The sequence below is a fragment of the Oncorhynchus nerka genome, linkage group LG12 (assembly GCF_034236695.1).
Source record: "Oncorhynchus nerka isolate Pitt River linkage group LG12, Oner_Uvic_2.0, whole genome shotgun sequence".
NCBI classification, from domain to species: domain Eukaryota; kingdom Metazoa; phylum Chordata; class Actinopteri; order Salmoniformes; family Salmonidae; genus Oncorhynchus; species Oncorhynchus nerka.
The window spans coordinates 6,004,771-6,028,898 of record NC_088407.1 but is presented as its reverse complement, the minus strand read 5'-3'; the positions used below and the strand labels follow the sequence as shown (position 1 = coordinate 6,028,898).

Below are 24,128 nucleotides of genomic sequence, written 5' to 3'. Positions count from 1 at the left end.
AGCCTGTTCAACCCCTATTACCAGCCTGTTCAACCCCTATTACCAGCCTGTTCAACCCCTATTACCAGCCTGTTCAACCCCTATTACCAGCCTGTTCAACCCCAATTACCAGCCTGTTCAACCCCTATTACCAGCCTGTTCAACCCCTATTACCAGCCTGTTCAACCCCTATTACCAGCCTGTTCAACCTCTATTACCAGCCTGTTCAACCCCTATTACCAGCCTGTTCAACCCCTATTACCAGCCTGTTCAACCCCTATTACCAGCCTGTTCAACCCCTATTACCAGCCTGTTCAACCCCTATTACCAGCCTGTTCAACCTCTCCTTCGTATCATCTGAGATCCCCAAGGATTGGAAAGCTGCTGCGGTCAGACCCCTCTTCAAAGGGGGAGACACCCTGGACCCAAACTGTTACAGACCTATATCCATCTTGCCCTGCCTATCTAAGGTCTTCGAAAGCCAAGTCAACAAACAGATCACTGACCATCTCGAATCCCACCGTACCTTCTCCGCTGTGCAATCCGGTTTCCGAGCCAGTCACGGGTGCACCTCAGCCATGCTCAAGGTACTAAACGATATCATAACCGCCATCGATAAAAGACAGCACTGTGCAGCAGTCTTCATTGACCTGGCCAAGGCTTTCGACTCTGTCAATCACCATATTCTTATCGACAGACTCAGTAGCCTCGGTTTTTCTAATGACTGCCTTGCCTGGTTCACCAACTACTTTGCAGACAGAGTACAGTGTGTCAAATCGGAGGGCATGTTGTCCGGACCTCTGGCAGTCTCTATGGGGGTACCACAGGGTTCAATTCTCGGGCCGACTCTTTTCTCTGTATATATCAATGATGTTGCTCTTGCTGCAGGCGATTCCCTGATCCACCTCCACGCAGACGACACCATTCTGTATACTTCTGGCCCTTCCTTGGACACTGTGCTTTCTAACCTCCAAACGAGCTTCAATGCCATACAACACTCCTTCTGTGGCCTCCAAATGCTCTTAAAACGCTAGTAAAACCAAATGCATGCTTTTCAACCGTTCGCTGCCTGCACCCGCATGCCCGAGTAGCATCACCACCCTGGATGGTTCCGACCTAGAATATGTGGACATCTATAAGTACCTAGGTGTCTGGCTAGACTGCAAACTCTCCTTCCAGACTCATATCAAACATCTCCAATCCAAAATCAAATCTAAAGTCTGCTTTCTATTTCGCAACAAAGCCTCCTTCACTCACGCCGCCAAACTTACCCTAGTAAAACTGACTATCCTAACGATCCTCGACTTCTGCGATGTCATCTACAAAATAGCTTCCAATACTCTACTCAGCAAACTCAATGCAGTTTATCACAGTGCCATCCGTTTTGTTACTAAAGCACCTTATACCACCCACCACTGCGACCTGTATGCTCTACTCGCCTGGCCCTCGCTTCATGTTCGTCGCCAGACCCACTGGCTCCAGGTCATCTACAAGTCTATGCTAGGTAAAGCTCCGCCTTATCTCAATTCACTGGTCACGATGGCAACACCCACCTGTAGCACGCGCTCCAGCAGGTGTATCTCACTGATCATCCCTAAAGCCAAAACCTCATTTGGCCGCCTTTCCTTCCAGTTCTCTGCTGCCTGCGCCTGGAACGAATTGCAAAAATCTCTGAAGTTGGAGACTTTTATCTCCCTCACCAACTTTAAACATCTGCTATCCGAGCAGCTAACCGATCGCTGCAGCTGTACATAGTCCATCGGTAAATAGCCCACCCAATTTACCTCATCCCCAAACTGTTTATATTTATTTACTCTTCTGCTCTTTTGCACACCAATATCTCTACCTGTAGATGACCATCTGATCATTTATCACTCCAGTGTTAATCTGCTAAATTGTAATTATTCACTCCTATGGCCTATTTATTGCCTACCTCCTCATGCCTTTTGCACACAATGTATATAGGTTATTTTTGTTCTACTTTGTTATTGACTTGTTTATTGTTTATTGTTTACTCCATGTGTAACTCTGTGTTGTTGTCTGTTCACACTGCTACGCTTTATCTTGGCCAGGTTTTTAAACACCACCATCACCATTACATCATCACCATCATCATCACCACCACCACCACCATTATCACCATCATCATCATCACCACCACCATCACCACCACCATTATCACCACCATCATCACCACCATCACCACCACCATTATCACCATCATCATCACCATCACCACCACCATCACCACCACCACCATTATCACCATCATCATCACCACCATCACCACCACCATCACCACCACCATTATCACCATCACCACCACCATTATCACCACCATCATCACCACCACCACCATTATCACCATCATCATCACCACCATTATCACCACCATCATCACCACCACCATTATCACCATCATCATCACCACCATCACCACCACCATTATCACCACCATCATCACCACCATCACCACCACCATTATCACCATCATCATCACCATCACCACCACCATCACCACCACCATTATCACCATCATCATCACCATCACCACCACCATCACCATCACCACCACCACCATTATCACCATCATCATCACCACCATCACCACCACCACCACCATTATCACCATCACCACCACCATTATCACCACCATCATCACCACCACCATTATCACCACCATCATCACCACCATCACCACCACCATTATCACCATCATCATCACCATCACCACCACCATCACCATCACCACCACCACCATTATCACCATCATCATCACCACCATCACCACCATTATCACCATCACCACCACCATTATCACCACCATCACCACCACCACCATTATCACCACCATCATCACCACCATCACCACCATCATCACCACCACCATTATCACCATCATCATCACCACCATCACCACCCCCATCATCACCACCATCATCACCACCACCACCATTATCACCATCATCATCACCACCATCATCACCACCATCACCACCACCATCATCACCACCATCACCACCACCATCACCACCACCATCATCACCACCATCACCACCACCATCACCACCACCATCATCACCATCATCATCACCACCATCACCACCATCATCACCACCACCATCATCACCACCATCACCACCACCATCATCACCACCATCATCACCACCATCACCACCCCCATCATCACCACCATCATCACCACCACCACCATTATCACCATCATCATCACCACCATCACCACCACCATCACCACCCCCATCATCACCACCATCATCACCACCACCACCATTATCACCATCATCATCACCACCATCATCACCACCATCACCACCACCACCATTATCACCACCATCATCACCACCATCACCACCACCATCACCACCACCATCATCACCACCATCACCACCACCATCACCACCACCATCATCACCACCATCACCACCCCCATCATCATTGTCACCATTATAGTCTAGTTTTCAGAGCTTGAATCTGAGTTGATGATGTTGAGTTTGTAATATGATGTTTATTAGTTTTGATAACCTGTTAATAATAACTCACGTTGATCCGTTGTGTCTCTGGCAGGGCAATGACTCCAGTGTTCTTGAGGTGAAAGTCTCCAATGCTGCGTGTCATCGCTAACCTCCCATTAACGTTAGCCTGACCAAGACTATTCCACGTTACAAACCCTCCACTCAGCTTTATCCTGCAGGGAAGAGAGAGAGGAAGAGAGAGAGAGAGAGAGAGAGAGGGGGAGAGAGAGAGGAAGAGAGAGAGAGAGAGAGAGAGAGAGAGAGAGAGAGAGAGAGAGAGAGAGAGGAAGAGAGAGAAAGAGGAAGAGGGAGAGGGAGAGAGAGGGAGGAAGAGGGGGGGAAAAAGAGAGGAAGAGGGGGTGAGAAAGAGGGGGGAGAAAGAGAGCAGGAGAGAGAAAGAGGGGGAGAGAAAGAGGGGTGAGAGAGAGGGGGAGGGGAGAGAAAGAGAGAGAAAGAGAGAGAGAGGGAGAGAAAGAGGGGGTGAGAGAGAGGGGAGGCAAGAGGGGGTTGGAGGGGTAGAGAGCGAGGAAAAGAGAACTGAGTTGAACATTGATGTTACAGAACCGTTACGTTTGATCCTAGGTGAGAGAACAACCCTGGCATGAACCTTAATATGTACTTGGTCCAGCTCTAGTCACATCATAGTCTTTCTAAACATCTTTGAATGTTACTCTATATTGACCCCTCTCTCTCTACCCCCCCTCTCTCTCTCTCTACCCCCCCCATCTCTCTACCCCCCTCTCTCTACCCTCCATTGACCCTGACTTAGTCTTCCCACCCCCCTGGGGTTAGAAAGTTTGCATTAGCCAGACCTAGACCATTTCCCATTATGAAACCACTGCTGTGTTTGGTTGTTGGAGAGAGACCAAGCATACATAACATTCATCACCCCCCAACACCCCATTTTAAGTAAATACTTGGCACACACATACCGTCCCCAAATCCCCTCCCCCAAGTGTGTACTTGGTCCAGCACCCCTAAGCCTAAAGGAAAGTATTTGTCCTCAGGCCTGGAGGGAAGCTACATTTATTCCGCTACCCAAGAATAGTAAAGCCCCCTTTACTGGCTCAAAGAGCTGACCAATCAGCCTGTTGTTCTTTCGGGCTCCCAGGTGGCGGATTGGTCTAACGCACTGCATCTCAGTGCAAGAGGTGTCACTACAGTTCACTGCAGTTCCTGGTTTGAATTGTATCACATCCAGCCGTGACACAATTGGCTCAGCGTCGTCCGGGTTTGGCCTGGGTAGGCCGTCATTGTAGATAAGAATTTGTTCTTAACTGAATTGCCTAGTTAAATAAAGGTTAAATAAAAACATTTAATTAAGAAAGTTACCAACCCTTAGTAAAGTTTTGGAAAATTGTGTTTGACCAGATACAATGCTATTATACAGTAAACAAATTGACAACAGACTTTCAACACACTTATAGGGAAGGACATTAACAAGCACAGCACTTACATACATGACTGATGATTGGCTGAGAGAACTTGATGATAAAAAGATGGTGGGGGCTGTTTTGTTAGACTTCAGTGTGGCTTTTGACATTATCGATCACAGTCTGCTGCTGGAAAAACGTATGTGTTACTGCTTCCTCTTAACCAACCCAGAAGCCAGCCGCACCAATGTGTCGGAGGAAACACCGTGCACCTGGCTAACCTTTGGTTAGCGCGCACTGCGCCTGTCCCGCCACAGCAGTCGCCGGACGACGCTAGGCCAATTGGCCGTCGCCCTACGGACATCCCGGTCGTGGCCGGTTACGACAGAGCCTCTGGTGGCATAGCTGGCGCTGCAGAACAGCGCCCTTAACCACTTGGTTGGGTTGTGTATCGGAGGACGCATGACTTTCAACCTTCGTCTCTCCCGAGCCCGTACGGGAGTTGTAGCGATGAGACAAGATAGTAGCTAATAAACAATTGGGGAGGAAAAGGGGGAAAAAAAGGGGAAGGGGTCTGAATACTTTCCCCCCCCGCCACACACACACACGTCACTGTACCCCCCTCTCTCTGTTCTCTCTCTCTCTCTCTCTCTCTCTGTCTCTCTCTCTGTCTCTCTCTCTGTCTCTCTGTCTCTCTCTCTGTCTCTCTCTCTCTCTTAACTTCTACAATAGATGTATAGGTTCAGGTTTAAACCTCTGCCTCTCATCCTTCCGGTCAGGGGTGTGGTCAATTGTGAGTTTCTTGGCCCGCCCCTTCCTGCATAGCAATGCTCTGCTGTCCCCCACGCTAGCAACCACCAACTCCACACCGTCTCGTAAAACGGCAACAGTCGCCGTGGTCCCCGCAGTCAGGAAGGAAGCTGGGGGCAGAGAGAGAGAGAGAGAGAGAGAGAGAACAGAGAGAACAGAGAGAACAGAGAGAGAGAGAGAGACGCACAGAGATGGTGGGAGGGAGAGACAGAGATAGAGAGAGAACAGAGAGAGAGAGGACAGAGAGAGAGAGAGAGACAGAGATAGACAGAGAGAGAAAGAGAGAGAGAGAGAGAGAGAGAGAGAGAGGACAGAGAGAGAGAGAGAGGACAGAGAGAGAGAGACAGAGAGATGGGGAGAGAGACAGAGAGAGAGACAGAGATAGACAGAGAGAGAGACAGAGATAGACAGAGACAGAGATAGACAGAGAGAGAGAACAGAGAGAGAGAGGGAGATGGAGGGAGAGACAGAGATAGACAGAAAGAGCGAGAGAGAGAGAGGTGTTAGACAGAGGCAGGTGGAGTAGCCTAGTGTCCAATTGATTACATGACTGCAAGCAGTCACACATGGTACTGGCCTGTAATATGCTCAATACTATACTATATACAGTACTAACTATACTATATACTATACTAACTTTACTGATTTATACCATATACTATACTAACGCCACTATATACTATACTATATACAGTACTAACTATACTATATACTATACTAACTTTACCGATCTATACTGTACACTATATAGTATATACTATATACTATATATACTACCTATACTGCCCTATACTATATAATGTACTATATATGATACTATATACTATACTAACTATAGTGCACTATACTATATCATATACTATACTAACTATACTGCTATATACTATATACTATACCAACTATACTGCTCTATACTATACGGCTCTATAGTATACTTTACTATATACTATACTAAATATACTGATCTATACCATACTATATACTATATTAACTATACTGATATATACTATACTAACTATACTGCTCTATACTATATACTACACTACATTAAGTATACTTCTCTATACTATATAATATACAACTATACTATATACTATACTACCTATACTATGCTATATACTATACCAACTATTCTAACTATACATCTGCTATACTAACTATACTATATACTGTACTATACCAAACTATACTGCTCTGTACTATACTATACGATATACTATAGTATACTATATACAATACTAACTACACTACTCTATACTATACAATAGTATACTATATACTTTACTATATACAATACTAACTATACTGGTCTAAACTATACTATATACTATACTGATCTATACAATATACTATAGTATACTATATACTATACTATATACAATACTAACTATACTGCTCTATACTATACTCTATACTAGACTATATATTGTACAACCTATTATGCTCTGTATTATACTATATACTATACTGCTCTATAATATACTATAATATATACTATACTGCTCTATAATATACTATAATATATACTATACTGCTCTATAATGTACTATACTATATACTATACTGCTCTATAATATACTATACTATATTACTATAGGCGGGTGCTGCTATGGTGACCAGCGAGCTGAGATAAGGGGGGACTTTACCTAGCAGGGTCTTGTGGATGACATGGAGCCAGTGGGTTTGGCGACGACTATGAAGCGAGGGCCAGCCAACGAGAGTGTACAGGTCGCAATGGTGGGTAGTATATGGGGCTTTGGTGACAAAACGGATTGCACTGTGATAGACTGCATCCAATTTATTGAGTAGGGTATTGGAGGCTATTTTGTAAATGACATTTGCCAAAGTCGAGGATTGGTAGGATGGTCAGTTTTACAAGGGTATGTTTGGCAGCATGAGTGAAGGATGCTTTGTTGCGAAATAGGAAGCCAATTCTAGATTTAACTTTGGATTGGAGATGTTTGATGTGAGTCTGGAAGGAAAGTTTACAGTCTAACCAGACACCAGACACCTAGGCATTTGTAGTTGCCCACATATTCTAAGTCAGAGCCGTCCAGAGTAGTGATGCTGGACGGGCGGGCAGGTGCAGGCAGCAATCGGTTGAAGAGCATGCATTTAGTTTTACTTGTATTTAAGAGCAATTGGAGGCCACGGAAGGGGAGTTGTATGGCATTGAAGCTTGCCTGGAGGGTTGTTAACACAGTGTCCAAAGAAGGGCCGGAAGTATACAGAATGGTGTCGTCTGCGTAGAGGTGGATCAGAGACTCACCAGCAGCAAGAGCGACATTATTGATGTATACAGAGAAGAGAGTTGATCCAAGAATTGAACCCTGTGGCACCCCCATAGAGACTGCCAGAGGACCGGACAACAGGCCCTCCGATTTGACACACTGAACTCTATCAGAGAAGTAGTTGGTGAACCAGGCGAGGCAATCATTTGAGTAACCAAAGCTGTCGAGTCTGCCAATGAGGATGTGGTGAATGACAGAGTCGAAAGCCTTGGCCAGGTCATTAAATACGGCGGCACAGTAATGTCTCTTATCGATGGTGGTTATGATGTCGTTTAGGACCTTGAGCGTGGCTGAGGTGCACCCATGACCAGCTCTGAAACCAGATTGCATAGCGGAGGTAGGTATGGTGGGATTCGAAATGGTCGGTAATCATTTTGTTGACTTGGCTTTCGAAGACCTTAGAAAGGCAGGGTAGGATAGATATAGGTCTGTAGCAGTTTGGGTCAAGAGTGTCCCCCCCTTTGAAGAGGGGGATGACCGGAGCTGCTATCCAATCTTTGGGAATCTCAGATGACACGAAAGAGAAGTTGAACAGTCTAGTGATAGGGGTGGCAACAATTTCGGCAGATAATTTGAGAAAGAAAGGGTCCAGATTGTCTAGCCTGGCTTATTTGTAGGGGTCCGGATTTTGCAGCTCTTTCAGAACATCAGCTGACTGGATTTGGGAGAAGGACAAATGGGGAAGGCTTGGGCGAGTTGCTGTGGGGGTTGCAGTGCTGTTGACCGGGTAGGAGTAGCCAGGTGGAAAGCATGGCCAGCCGTAGAAAAAATATTATTGAAATTCTCAATTATGGTGGATTTATCGGTGGTGACAGTGTTTCCTATCTTCAGTGCAGTGGGCAGCTGGGAGGAGGTGTTCTTATTCTCCATGGACTTTACAGTGTCCCAGAACTTTTTTTAGTTTGTGTTGCAGGAAGCAAATTTCTGCTTGAAAAAGCTAGCCTTGGCTTTTCTAACTGCCTGTGTATAATGGTTTCTAGCTTCCCTGAACAGCTGCATATCACGGGGGCTGTTTGATGCTAATGCAGAACGCCATAGGATGTTTTTGTGTTGGTTAAGGGCAGTCAGGTCTGGGGAGAACCAAGGGCTATATCTGTTCCTGGTTCTACATTTTTTGAATGGGGCATGCTTATTTAAGATGGTGAGGAAGGCATTTAAAAACCATAACCAGGCATCCTCCACTGAGGGGATGAGATCCATATCCTTCCAGGATACCCGGGCCAGGTCGATTAGAAAGGCTCGCTGAAGTGTTTCAGGGAGGAGCGTTTACTGATATCAGCATTTTTGTGACATTGGCTGATGTAAAAAAAGGGCTTTATTGAAATTTGATTGATTGTCAAACTTCACCAGTGGAGGCGCTGTGTGTGTGTGTGTGTAAGAGAGTGTGTGTAAGAGAGTGTGAGAGTATGTGTGAGTGTGTGTGTGTGTAAGAGAGTATGAGAGTATGTGTGAGTGTGTGTGTGTGTAAGAGAGTATGAGAGTGTGAGTGTGTGTAAGAGAGTGTGAGTGTGTGAGTGTGTGTGTGTGTAAGAGAGTGTGTGTAAGAGAGTGTGTGTGTGTGAGTGTCTCTTAACGTTGCCAGTGGAGGCGTTGTGTGTGTGTGTGTAAGAGAGTGTGTGTAAGAGAGTGTGTGTAAGAGAGTATGAGAGTATGTGTGAGTGTGTGAGTGTCTCTTACCGTTGCCAGTGGAGGCGTTGTGTGTGTGTGTGTGTGTGTGTAAGAGAGTATGAGAGTATGTGTGTGTGTGTGTGTCTCTTAACGTTGCCAGTGGAGGCGTTGTGTGTGTGTGTGTGTGTGTGTGTAAGAGAGTATGAGGGTATGTGTGAGTGTGTGAGTGTCTCTTAACGTTGCCAGTGGAGGCGTTGTGTGTGTGTGTGTGTAAGAGAGTGTGTGTAAGAGAGTGTGAGTGTGTGAGTGTCTCTTAACGTTGCCAGTGGAGGCGTTGTGTGTGTGTGTGTGAGTGTGTGAGAGTATGAGAGTGTGTGTGTGTGTCTCTTACCGTTGCCAGTGGAGGCGTTGTGTGTGTGTGTGTAAGAGAGTGTGAGTGTGTGAGTGTGTGAGTGTCTCTTAACGTTGCCAGTGGAGGCGTTGTGTGTGTGTGTAAGAGAGTATGAGAGTATGTGTGTGTGTGTGTGTGTCTCTTACCGTTGCCAGTGGAGGCGTTGTGTGTGTGTGTGTAAGAGAGTGTGTGTAAGAGAGTGTGTGTAAGAGAGTGTGAGTGTGTGAGTGTCTCTTACCGTTGCCAAAGTAAGAGAGGTGTCTGTATAGGGCTTTGTCCACCTCCAGAAAGGCTTGGGTCAGAGCCTTCTCCAGGTCATCCTCCTGCTGTAGGGCCTCTCTACAGACACAACACCGACATACATGTCAATGATGAGAGGGGGGGGGGAGGGGGAAGAGGGGGAGAGAGGGGGTAGGAGAGAGAGAGAGAGAGAGAGAGAGAGACAGAGTAGAGAGAAAGAGAGAGAGAAAGAGAGAGAGACAGAGAATTAGAGAGAAAGACAGAGAATTAGAGAGAAAGAGAGAGAGAAAGAGAGAGACAGAGTAGAAAGAAAGATCAAAAGAGGGAGGGAGGGAGGGGATAGAAAGAAGGGAAGAAGAGAGTATCAGTTATAGAACCTATTGCCATTTTCTTTTTCAGTAGTCTAATAGAGGCCCAGTTATAGCCTGCAGTAGTCTAATAGAGGCCCAGTTATAGCCTGCAGTAGTCTAATAGAGGCCCAGTTATAGCCTGCAGTAGTCTAATAGAGGCCCAGTTATAGCCTGCAGTAGTCTAATAGAGGCCCAGTTATAGCCTGCAGTAGTCTAATAGAGGCCCAGTTATAGCCTGCAGTAGTCTTATAGAGGCCCAGTTATAGCCTGCAGTAGTCTAATAGAGGCCCAGTTATAGCCTGCAGTAGTCTAATAGAGGCCCAGTTATAGCCTGCAGTAGTCTAATAGAGGCCCAGTTATAGCCTGCAGTAGTCTAATTAGAGGCCCAGTTATAGCCTGCAGTAGTCTAATAGAGGCCCAGTTATAGCCTGCAGTAGTCTAATAGAGGCCCAGTTATAGCCTGCAGTAGTCTAATAGAGGCCCAGTTATAGCCTGCAGTAGTCTACGATAGTCAATTATGAAGACAGTCCTGGTTGGAATGAGACACTGTATTTTTCACTACTATGCTTTGTGAAAAGGCAAATGTCTGATATTATAGTGAGCGATAGGTGTGTGTGCCTGCGTGCTGTGTGTGTGTTCCTATTGTCTGTACTAATGTTAATGTGTGTATAACTGTAAATAGTTCGGAGGCTATCCCCCCCCCCTCCAGTCAAATGTTTACTGTTTGCTGATGATCTGGTGTTTCTGTCCCCCAACCAAGGAGGGCCTACAGCAGCACCTAGATCTTATGCACAGATTCTGTCAGACCTGGGCCCTGACAGACCTGGGCCCTGACAGACCTGAGCCCTGACAGACCTGAGCCCTGACAGACCTGGGCCCTGACAGACCTGAGCCCTGACAGACCTGGGCCCTGACAGACCTGGGCCCTGACAGACCTGGGCCCTGACAGACCTGGGCCCTGACAGTAAATCTCAGTAAGACCAAAATAATGGTGTTCCAAAAAAGGTCCAGTCGCCAGGACCACAAATACAAATTCCATCTAGACACCGTTGCCCTAGAGCACACAAAAACTATACACACCTCGGCCTAAACATCAGCGCCACAGGTAACTTCCACAAAGCTGTGAACGATCTGAGAGACAAGGCAAGAAGGGCATTCTATGCCATCAAAATGAACATAAAATTCAACATACCAATTAGGATCTGGCTAAAATACTTGAATCAGTCATAGAGCCCATTGCCCTTTATGGTTGTGAGGTCTGGGGTCCGCTCACCAACCAAGACTTCACAAAATGGGACAAACACCAAATTGAGACTCTGCATGCAGAATTCTGCAAAAATATCCTCCGTGTACAACGTAGAACACCAAATACTGCATGCAGAGCAGAATTAGGCCGATACCCGCTAATTATCAAAATCCAGAAAAGAGACGTTAAATTCTACAACCACCTAAAAGGAAGCGATTCCCAAACGTTCCATAACAAAGCCATCACCTACAGAATTAGAAAACAAACCCAATTTTGATAAACTCCCATATCTACTGGGTGAAATACCACAGTGTTCCATCACAGCAGCAAGATTTGTGACCTGTTGCCACAAGAAAAGGGCCACCAGTGAAGAACAAACACCATTGTAAATACAACCCATATTTATGTTTATTTATTTTCCCTTTTGTACTTTAAGTATTTGTACATCATTACAACACTGTATATAGAGATAATATGACATTTGAAATGTCTTTATTCTTTTGGAACTTTTGTGAGTGTAATGTTTACTCTTCATTTTTATTGTTTATTTCACATTTGTTTATTATTTACTTCACTTGCTTTGGTAATGTTAACATATGTTTCCCATAGCAATAAAGCCCCTTAAATTGAATTGAGAGTGAGAGAGAGAGAGAGAGAGAGAGCGAGAGAGAGAGAGACAGGGAGGAAGAAGTAACTCAGCGAGTACCTAATGTATTTCTCCATGTAGGTGTGACAGTATTCTGAGGCGTGTGGTCCTCCGTGTCCATCGAACACAGCCAAGTACAGGATGCTGTCACTGAGTCGAACCACCTGTAACCGGTCTTCATTCTCCCTCCGAAGACCCAGCAGAGACGCAGTGCCCACATGGGACAAACTCACCTGAAGGGAGCGGAGAGACAGGGTTAGAGAGGAAAGAGAGAGAGACATAGAGAGAGAGAGACAGGGTTAGAGAGGAAAGAGAGAGAGACATAGAGAGAGAGAGACAGGGTTAGAGAGGAAAGAGAGAGAGACATAGAGAGAGAGAGACAGGGTTAGAGAGGAAAGAGAGAGAGACATAGAGAGAGAGACAGGGTTAGAGAGGAAAGAGAGAGAGACAGGGTTAGAGAGAGAAAGAGAGAGAGACAGGGTTAGAGAGGAAAGAGAGAGAGACATAGAGAGAGAGAGACAGGGTAGAGAGGAAAGAGAGAGAGACATAGAGAGAGAGAGACAGGGTTAGAGAGGAAAGAGAGAGAGACATAGAGAGAGAGAGACAGGGTTAGAGAGGAAAGAGAGAGAGACATAGAGAGAGAGAGACAGAGCGACAGAGAGGGAGAGGAGAGTGTGGGGGAGAGAGAGAGGACATATGACATTTTAAAGGTCCTTATTCTTTGGAAACTTTTGTGAGTAATGTTTACTGTTTATTTGTATTGTTTCTTTTCACTTTTGTTAATTATCTATTTAAAAAATCAAATCAAGTTTATTTGTCACATACACATGGTTAGCAGATGTTAATGCGAGTGTAGCGATTAGCTTGTGCTTCTAGTTCTGACCATGCAGTAATAACCAACTAGTAATCTAACCTAACAATTCCACAACTACCTTATACACACAAGTGTAAAGGGATAAAGAATATGTACATAAAGATATATGAATGAGTGATGGTACAGAAAAGCATAGGCAAGATGCAGTAGATGGTATAGAGTACAGCATTTACGTATGAGATTAGTAATGTAGGGTATGTAAACATTATATAAAGTGGCATTGTTTAAAGTGGCTAATGATAAGTTGATACATTTTCCATTATTAAAGTGGCTGGAGTTGAGTCAGTATGTTGGCAGCAGCCACTCAATGTTCGTGATGGCTGTTTAACAGTCTGATGGACTTGAGATAGAAGCTGTTTTTCAGTCTCTTGGACCCAGCTTTGATGCACCTGTACTGACCTCGCCTTCTGGATGATAGCGGGGTGAACAGGCAGTGGCTCAGGTGGTTGTTGTCCTTGATGATCTTTATGGCCTTCCTGTGACATCGGGTGGTGTAGGTGTCCTGGAGGGCAGGTAGTTTGCACCCGGTGATCAGAGGCAGCTGTTGAACTTAGGAGCCCTTTTCCCACCTGTGATTTGTGTCTGCACCTTACAGAACTGTTTTGGTTTCGTTCGTTCTCTTTGTTGCTATCAGTTATTATTTGTTGTTGGTCAGTTCTATTAATAAATCATGAACCACGATGCACTTTGGTCCGTAACACTACCACTGTAGTGTCGTCTGCAAACTTGATGATTGAGTTGGAGGCGTGCAGTCATGGGTGAACAGGGAGTACAGGAGAGGGCTCAGAACGCACCCTTGTGGGGCCCCAGTGTTGATGATCAGTGGGATGGCGATGTTGTTACCTACCCTCACCACCTGGGGGCGGCCCGTCAGGAAGTCCAGGACCCAGTTGCACAGGGCGAGGTCGAGACCCATGGTCTCGAGCTTAATGACGAGTTTGGAGGGTACTATGGTGTTTAATGCTGAGCTGTAGTTGATGAACAGCATTCTTACATAGGTATTCCTCTTGTCCAGATGGGTTAGGGCAGTGTGCAGTGTGGTTGAGATTGCATCGTCTGTGGACCTATTGGGGCGGTAAGCAAATTGGAGTGGGTCTAGGGTGCCAGGTAGGGTGGAGGTGATATGGTCCTTGACTAGTCTCTCAAAGCACTTCATGATGACGGAAGTGAGTGCTACGGGGCGGTAGTCGTTTAGCTCAGTTACCTTAGCTTTCTTGGGAACAGGAACAATGGTGGCCCTCTTGAAGCATGTGGGAACAGCAGACTGGGATAAGGATTGATTGAATATGTCCATAAACACACCAGCCAGCTGGTCTGCTCATGCTCTGAGGACGCGGCTAGGGATGCCGTCTGGGCCTGCAGCCTTGCGAGGGTTAACACTTTTAAATGTTTTACTCATGTTGGCTACAGTGAAGGAGAGCCTGCAGGTTTTGGGCCGTGTCAGTGTTACTGTAATGTTCTCAAAGCGAGCAAAGAAGTTGTTTAGTCTGTCTGGGAGAAAGACATCCTGGTCGGCGACAGGGCTGGTTTTTCTTTTGTAGTTTGTGATTGACTGTAGACCCTTCCACACACCTCTCGTGTCTCGTGTCTGAGTCGTTGAATTGCGACTCCACTTTGTCTCTATACTGACGCTTAGCTTGTTTGATTGCCTTGTGGAGGGAATAGGGAATAGCTACACTGATTGTATTCGGTCATGTTTCCGGTCACCTTGCAATGGCCAAGTCAATCAATCACCTGACCTGAATCCAATTGAGCTGAAGACTCAGTAACGGTCTGGCAGAGCAGGGAAGAAACCCAGCCTCTGGTGATGTCTATGGGTTCCAGACTTCAGGCAGTCATTGACCCGAAAAGGTTTTGCAACCAAGTATTCAAATGTACAATTTAATTTATGATTATGTTAGTTTGTTCAATTACTTTTGAGCCCTTAAAATGGGGGTGGCACATATAAAAAGTGCTGTAATTCCTTCCTTCTTCCCGATTTGGATGTAAATGACATCAAATTAAAGCTGGAAGTCTGCACTTTCTAATCTATTGTGGTGGCGTACAGAGCCAGAATGATAATAACGTGGTCAAAATATTAATTATTTATGGACCCGATTGTATATAACACATACCTGTGGGATGGGTTTCCTAGGAGACAGCAGAATGGGCTCCTCTATCCTATTGTCCCAGGTCCCAAAGGAGTCCCAGGTGGTTGGTCGACCGCTAGCGTCAGAGACAAACCGAGCAGTACACTTCCTCCTGACCTGGACCGCACTGGGGGAGGCTGGGGGGGACAAGGGGGACGCTGGGGGGACAAGGGGGACCGTGCAGTCAGAAAGGCAGTGTGGCATCCGAACGGAGAACGACCGCAGCGTACCAGGTTGATGAACATAGTCGAAGACATGATCGCGGTTGGACTGAGATCTGGAGTAGAGGTTCGATGGAGGGTCTCTCCCTGGAGAATACAAGATGAAGATCACAGTCAGAGGGAGATGGGGGGTAGAGGGAGAGAGAGGGGAGGGTAGAGGGAGATTGAGGGAGAGGGAGCGAGGGGAGAGTAGAGGGAGAGAGAGGGAGCGAGGGGAGGGTAGAGGGGAGAGAGGGGAGGGAAGAGGGAGAGAGAGGGAGCGAGGGGAGAGTAGAGGGAGAGAGAGGGAGCGAGGGGAGGGTAGAGGGAGAGAGAGGGAGCGAGGGAGGGTAGAGGGAGAGAGAGGGAGCGAGGGGAGGGTAGAGGGAGAGAGAGAGGGGCGAAGGGAGGAGAGAGGGGAGAGAGGGGAGGGTAGAGGAGAGAGGGAGAGAGAGGGAGGGTAGAGGGAGAGGGAGAGGGAGCGAGGGGAGGGTAGAGAGGGAGAGAGGGGAGGGTAGGGGAGAGAGAGGGAGCGAGGGGAGGGTAGAGGGAGAGAGAGGGAGCGAGGGGAGGGTAGAGAGGGAGAGAGGGGAGGGTAGAGGGAGAGAGAGGGAGCGAGGGGAGGGTAGAGGGAGAGAGCAAGTGAGCCAGAGAGAGATGTGCATGGCAGTGAAACACGGGGCCCACTTTTACAGTCCAAATATACATCATAACTACGGTATGTGGACACCCATTCGAAATAGTGGATTTGCCTATTTCAGCCACACCCGTTGCTGACAGGTGTATAAAATCGAGCACACAGCCATGCAATCTCCATAGACAAACATTGGCAGTAGAATGACCTTCCTGAAGAGCTCAGTGACTTTCAACGTGGCACCATCATAGGATGCCACCTTTCCAACAAGTCAGTTCCTCACATTTCTGCCCTGCTGGAGCTGCCCCCGTCAACTGTAAATGCTGTTATTGTAAAGTCCAGTGGGCACACGATCACCAACACTGGACAATTTGAGGAGTGGAAAAATCCCTTTAGTGTTATTTGCTAGCTTGCTGGCTACAGAGGTTAGATGGCTAGTTAGCTACTGCCGTCAGTTGTGTAATTATCCTATTCCACCGTTTGTAGAATGCATACCGGCATTTGAATATAGCGCAGGAAAGGGGATTCCGGACACACTGTGGACACGGTAGACACATTTACATGTAGGTTCATACGCATGACAAGTTCATGATTTCCATGATCTGAAGTCTATGAACAGAATACTGTGACGAACCTGGGTTTATGCGCGCGGATATCGACTCTGCCGTTTGAGCATGCTTTTGCGGCACAGCCGAGAGAGCGCTGGACTTAGGGCTTTAGAAGGTCGAGGGTTCGAGACCTGCTTCCCTGCCTGTTTCATGACACTGGTGTCAGAAGTGGGATCGGACCTTGCATCCACGACAGTGCGTGTGCTTGTCCGGTGAGCGTGTTCCTAGCGCGACGACGCGCTCTTTGAAAGGGGTGTAACGATTCTGGGTTTATTAACGCGGTTATCGACTCTAGAAAGTCGGGTTTGAGACCTGCTCCATGCCTTCATTACAATACTAAAACTCCCTGAACTGTAAAGTCTAGACAGAGGCTGTAACAAAACAATGTGTGAAAATGTAAAACAAGTGTCATGTACAAATAGCACGAGAGATGCCATGATAACAATAACCAGGGATGCGTGGGTTATTCTATTTTCATATTTTTGTTAAAGACCACTAGAGAATACTCTGGCATCTAATGTTATTTGTTGTGTTTTATATATGCAGGGTTGTATTTAGTTGTATGTGGTCAACTACTCAAAGAAAAACACAACTATCATCAGAAACTGTACAATAGAAGACTAGATAGTTAATTCTACCTCATAATAAATCATCGGAATAGTAGTTAGAAACGGGGGAAAAAAACGGACATTTCAACTCACGTTTGCAGTTCGTAGCTTAATGGGACTTCCCGACGGTGCAGGTGAAAATTGTTCCCAGCTCTGAATTGGTCTTGAGGGGCTCAATGCATTTTAAACGGTGCCCTGACGCACCAATCATCATTCAAACAACACAAATACACGCGGCCAATGGGGTACAGGGGTGTGTGTGGTTTTGGCCGTGTGCCAGGTCTATTTGCGCCATATAATATCTCTCACTCTTGCCCCCCCATCCCTACCCTTGCTCACCCCCCCCCCCCTCCCAACCACCCTCTCTCTGTCTCTCTCTCATCTCTCTCTGTCTCTCTCTCATCTCTCGCTGTCTCTCTCTCATCTCTCTCTGTCTCTCTCTCATCTCTCTCTGTCTCTCTCTCATCTCTCTCTCTGTCTCTCTCTGTCTGTCTCTCTCTCTTCGTCTCTCTCTCTTCTCTCTCTCTCTATCTGTCTCTCTCTCACTCTCTCTGTCTCTCTCTCTTCTCTCTCTCTCTCTTCTCTCTCTCTCTATTCTCTCTCTCTCTCTCTCTCTCTGTCTCTCTCTGTCTCTCTCTCTTCTCTCTCTCTCTCGCTGTCTCTCTGTCTCTGTCTCTCTCTCTCTCTGTCTCTTCTCTCTCTCTCTCTTCTCTCTCTCTCTCTGTCTCTCTCTCTGTCTCTCTCTTCTCCTCTCTCTTCTCTCTCTCTCTTCTCTCTCTCTCTCTGTCTCTCTGTCTCTCTCTCCATCTCTCTCTCTTCTCTCTCTCTCTCTCTCGCTGGAATGGAATGGGAATGGAACGGAATGGAACGGAATGGAATGGAACGGAATGGAACGGAACGGAACGGAATGGAACGTTATCAAACACATAAAACCTCACAGAAGTTCCAAAAGAGTAAAGACATTTCAAATGTCATATATATATATATATATATATATATACAGTGTTGTAATGATGTGCAAATAGTTAAAGTACAAAAGGGAGCATAAATACTGTAAACATAAATATGGGTTGTATTTACAATGGTGTTTGTTCTTCACTGGTTGCCCTTTTCTTCTGGCAACAGGTCACACATCTTGCTACTGTGATGGAACACTGTGGTATTTCACCCAGTAGATATGGGAGTTTATCAAAATCTGGTTTGTTTTCTAATTCTTTGTGGATCTGTGTGATCTGAGGGAAATATGTGTCTCTAATATGGTCATGCATTTGGCAGGAGGTTAGGAAGTGCAGCTCAGTTTCCACATTTTGTGGGCAGTGAGCACATAGCCTGTCTTCTCTTGAGAGGCAGGTCTGCCTACGGCAGCCTTTCTCAATAGCAAGGCTATGCTCACTGAGTCTGTACATAGTCAAAACATTCCTTAAGTTTGGGTCAGTCATAGTGGTCAGGTATTCTGCTACTGTGTACTCTCTGTTTAAGGCCAAATAGTATTCTAGTTTGCTCTGATATTTTTCTAAAAAAAAAAAAAAAAATGTGTAATTATCTTTTTGTTTTCTCATGATTTGATTGGGTCTAATTGTGTTGCTGTCCTGGGGCTCTGTGGGGTCTGTTTGTGAACAGAGCCCCAGGACCAGCTTGCTTTGGGGACTCTTCTCTAGGTTATTCTCTCTGTCTGGGATGGCTTTGTTATGGAAGGTTTGGGAATCGCTTTTAGGTGGTTGTAGAATTTAACGGCTCTTTTCTGGATTTGGATAATTAGTGGGTATCGGCTCTGCATGTATTATTTGGTGTTCTACGTTGTACACAGAGGATATTTTTGCAGAATTCTGCATGCAGAGTATCAATTTGGTGTTTGTCCCATTTGATGAATTCTTGGTTGGTGAGCGGACCCCAGACCTCACAACCATAAAGGGCAATGGGTTCTATAACTGATTCAAGTATTTTTTAGCCAAATCCTAATTGGTATGTTGAATTTTATGTTTGTTTTGATGGCATAGAAGGCCCTTCTTGCCTTGTCTCTCAGATCGTTCACAGCTTTGTGGAAGTTACCTGTGGCGCTGATGTTTAGGCCGAGGTGTGTATAGTTTTTTGTGTGCTCCAGGACACGGAACGGAATGGAATGGAACGGAATGGAACGGAATGGAACGGAATAGAACGGAACGGAATGGAATGGAACGGAATGGAACGGAACGGAATGGAACGGGATGGAACGGGACGGAACGGAACGGAATGGAACGGGACGGAATGGAACGGAATGGAACGGAACGGAATGGAACGGGACGGAACGGAATGGAACGGGACGGGAAGGAATGGAACGGAATGGAACGGAACGGAACGGAATGGAACGGGACGGGAAGGAATGGAACGGAACGGAATGGAACGGGATGGAACGGGACGGAACGGAACGGAACGGGACGGAATGGAACGGAATGGAACGGAAAGGAACGGAATGGAACGGGACGGGAAGGAATGGAATGGAACGGAATGGAACGGGACGGGAAGGAATGGAACGGAACGGAATGGAACGGAATGGAACGGAACGGAACGGAATGGAACGGAACGGGACGGAATGGAACGGGACGGAACGGAACGGGATGGGAAGGAATGGAACGGAACGGAATGGAACGGAACGGAATGGAACGGGACGGGAAGGAATGGAACGGAACGGGAAGGAATGGAACGGAACGGAATGGAACGGGATGGAACGGAACGGAACGGGACGGAATGGAACGGAATGGAACGGAAAGGAACGGAATGGAACGGGACGGGAAGGAATGGAACGGAACGGAATGGAACGGAATGGACGGAACGGGGAATGGACGGAATGGAACGGAACGGAATGGAACGGAATGGAACGGAACGGAATGGAACGGGACGGGAAGGAATGGAACGGAACGGAATGGAACGGAACGGAACGGAATGGAACGGGACGGAACGGAACGGAATCAAACACATAAAACCTATGGAAACGTGTGTGACTCTGTTCCATTTATTCCATTCCAGCCATTATAATGAGCCCGTCCTCCTACAGCTCCTCCCACCAGCCTCCTCTGGTGTGTTAACCCTTTAACTGTAGCACTGTCTGTCTCTGTGAGAATTATAATGAGAACAGTATCACTCCTCAACAGCTTCTACCCCCAAGCCATTAGACTGCTGAACAATTCATAAAAATCGTGCCCCCCCCCCTCCCCTTGTACACTGCTGCTACTCACTGTTTGTTTGTTACCTATGCATAGACACTTCGCCTCCACCTACACACTGACTCGGTACAGGTGCCCCCTGTATATGTTATATCTGTCTCTGTCCACTAGAGGGAGACACATCCTCTTATCAGTAGAGCTGTCCACACACCAGCATGTCCATGGAATGAAGGTGTTAGATATTTCAACCATGTGTAATGAGCATTTTAAACGTGAACGTGATACCGCAACACATTTCCCCCCACAGTAACAATAAAGTCTAATCAGACTGACGCTGGCATAGAAGGGAGATGATTCCTCTGGCTATACTGATTCCTCATAGAATGATTCCTCATACACTGATTCCTCTGGCTATACTGATTCCTCATAGAATGATTCCTCATACACTGATTCCTCTGGCTATACTGATTCCTCATAGAATGATTCCTCTGGCTATACTGATTCCTCATAGAATGATTCCTCATACACTGATTCCTCTGGCTATACTGATTCCTCATAGAATGATTCCTCTGGCTATACTGATTCCTCATAGAATGATTCCTCTGGCTATACTGATTCCTCTGGCTATACTGATTCCTCATAGACTGATTCCTCTGGCTATACTGATTCCTCTGGCTATACTGATTCCTCATAGAATGATTCCTCTGGCTATACTGATTCCTCTGGCTATACTGATTCCTCATAGAATGATTCCTCTGGCTATACTGATTCCTCATAGAATGATTCCTCTGGCTATACTGAGTCCTCATAGAATGATTCCTCTGGCTATACTGATTCCTTATAGAATGATTCCTCTGGCTATACTGATTCCTCATAGACTGATTCCTCTGGCTATGCTGATTCCTCTGGCTATACTGATTCCTCATAGAATGATTCCTCTGGCTATACTGATTCCTCATAGAATGATTTCTCTGGCTATACTGATTCCTCATAGAATGATTTCTCTGGCTATACTGATTCCTTATAGAATGTCTCATCTGGCTATACTGATTCCTCATAGAATGATTTCTCTGGCTATACTGATTCCTCATAGAATGATTCCTCTGGCTATACTGATTCCTCATAGAATGATTCCTCTGGCTATACTGATTCCTCATAGAATGATTCCTCTGGCTATACTGATTCCTCATACTGAATAGAATGATTCCTCTGGCTATACTGATTCCTCATAGAATGATTCCTCTGGCTATACTGAGTCCTCATAGAATGATTCCTCTGGCTATACTGATTCCTTATAGAATGATTCCTCTGGCTATACTGATTCCTCATAGACTGATTCCTCTGGCTATGCTGATTCCTCTGGCTATACTGATTCCTCATAGAATGATTCCTCTGGCTATACTGATTCCTCATAGAATGATTCCTCTGGCTATACTGATTCCTCATAGAATGATTTCTCTGGCTATACTGATTCCTCATAGAATGATTTCTCTGGCTATACTGATTCCTTATAGAATGTCTCATCTGGCTATACTGATTCCTTATAGAATGTCTCATCTGGCTATACTGATTCCTCATAGAATGATTTCTCTGGCTATACTGCTTCCTCATAGAATGATTCCTCTGGCTATACTGATTCCTCATAGAATGATTCCTCTGGCTATACTGATTCCTCATAGACTGATTCCTCTGGCTATGCTGATTCCTCTGGCTATACTGATTCTTCATAGAATGATTCCTCTGGCTATACTGATACCTCTGGCTATACTGACTCCTTATAGAATGTCTCATCTGGCTATACTGATTCCTTATAGAATGTCTCATCTGGCTATACTGATTCCTTATAGAATGATTCCTCTGGCTATACTGATTCCTCTGGCTATACTGATTCCTTATAGAATGATTCCTCTGGCTATACTGATTCCTCTGGCTATACTGATTCTGGCTATAGAATGATTCCTCTGGCTATACTGATTCCTCATAGAATGATTCCTCTGGCTATACTGACTTAGAATGATTCTCATAGAATGATTCCTCTGGCTATACTGATTCCTCCTCTGGCTATAGTCCTCATAGAATGATTCCTCTGGCTATACTGATTCCTCATAGAATGCTATATACTGATTCCTCTGGCTATACTGATTCCTCATAGAATGATTCCTCTTTATACTGATTCCTCATAGATGATTCCTCTGGCTATCTGATTCCTCTGGCTATACTGATTCCTTATAGAATGATTCCTTCCTGATTCCTGAATGATTCCTCTGGCTATACTGATTCCTCTGGCTATACTGATTCCTCATAGAATGATTCCTCTGGCTATACTGATTCCTCATAGAATGATTCCTCTGGCTATACTGAGTCCTCATAGAATGATTCCTCTGGCTATACTGATTCCTTATAGAATGATTCCTCTGGCTATACTGATTCCTCATAGACTGATTCCTCTGGCTATGCTGATTCCTCTGGCTATACTGATTCCTCATAGAATGATTCCTCTGGCTATACTGATTCCTCATAGAATGATTCCTCTGGCTATACTGATTCCTCATAGAATGATTTCTCTGGCTATACTGATTCCTCATAGAATGATTTCTCTGGCTATACTGATTCCTTATAGAATGTCTCATCTGGCTATACTGATTCCTCATAGAATGATTTCTCTGGCTATACTGATTCCTCATAGAATGATTCCTCTGGCTATACTGATTCCTCATAGAATGATTCCTCTGGCTATACTGATTCCTCATAGACTGATTCCTCTGGCTATACTGATTCCTCTGGCTATACTGATTCCTCATAGAATGATTCCTCTGGCTATACTGATTCCTCATAGAATGATTCCTCTGGCTATACTGAGTCCTCATAGAATGATTCCTCTGGCTATACTGATTCCTTATAGAATGATTCCTCTGGCTATACTGATTCCTCATAGACTGATTCCTCTGGCTATGCTGATTCCTCTGGCTATACTGATTCCTCATAGAATGATTCCTCTGGCTATACTGATTCCTCATAGAATGATTCCTCTGGCTATACTGATTCCTCATAGAATGATTTCTCTGGCTATACTGATTCCTCATAGAATGATTTCTCTGGCTATACTGATTCCTTATAGAATGTCTCATCTGGCTATACTGATTCCTTATAGAATGTCTCATCTGGCTATACTGATTCCTCATAGAATGATTTCTCTGGCTATACTGATTCCTCATAGAATGATTCCTCTGGCTATACTGATTCCTCATAGAATGATTCCTCTGGCTATACTGATTCCTCATAGACTGATTCCTCTGGCTATGCTGATTCCTCTGGCTATACTGATTCTTCATAGAATGATTCCTCTGGCTATACTGATTCCTCTGGCTATACTGACTCCTTATAGAATGTCTCATCTGGCTATACTGATTCCTTATAGAATGTCTCATCTGGCTATACTGATTCCTTATAGAATGATTCCTCTGGCTA

General features: G+C 45.6%; 1 protein-coding gene across 1 annotated transcript in view; it reads right to left on the bottom strand.

Annotated features, from left to right (window-relative positions):
• The window catches only part of LOC115123457 (protein phosphatase Mn(2+)-dependent 1K), a 21,411-nt gene extending 3,714 nt beyond the window's left edge, over nucleotides 1-17,697 (bottom strand). Inside the window, 7 exon segments of the mRNA XM_029652804.2 lie at nucleotides 3,541-3,685; nucleotides 5,640-5,805; nucleotides 10,224-10,324; nucleotides 12,528-12,700; nucleotides 15,456-15,646; nucleotides 15,649-15,778; nucleotides 17,614-17,697. Of these exon segments, the coding sequence (XP_029508664.2) occupies nucleotides 3,541-3,685; nucleotides 5,640-5,805; nucleotides 10,224-10,324; nucleotides 12,528-12,700; nucleotides 15,456-15,646; nucleotides 15,649-15,727 (855 nt within the window). The 5' untranslated portion in view covers nucleotides 15,728-15,778; nucleotides 17,614-17,697.
• Nucleotides 17,698-24,128: the final 6,431 nt, after the last annotated feature.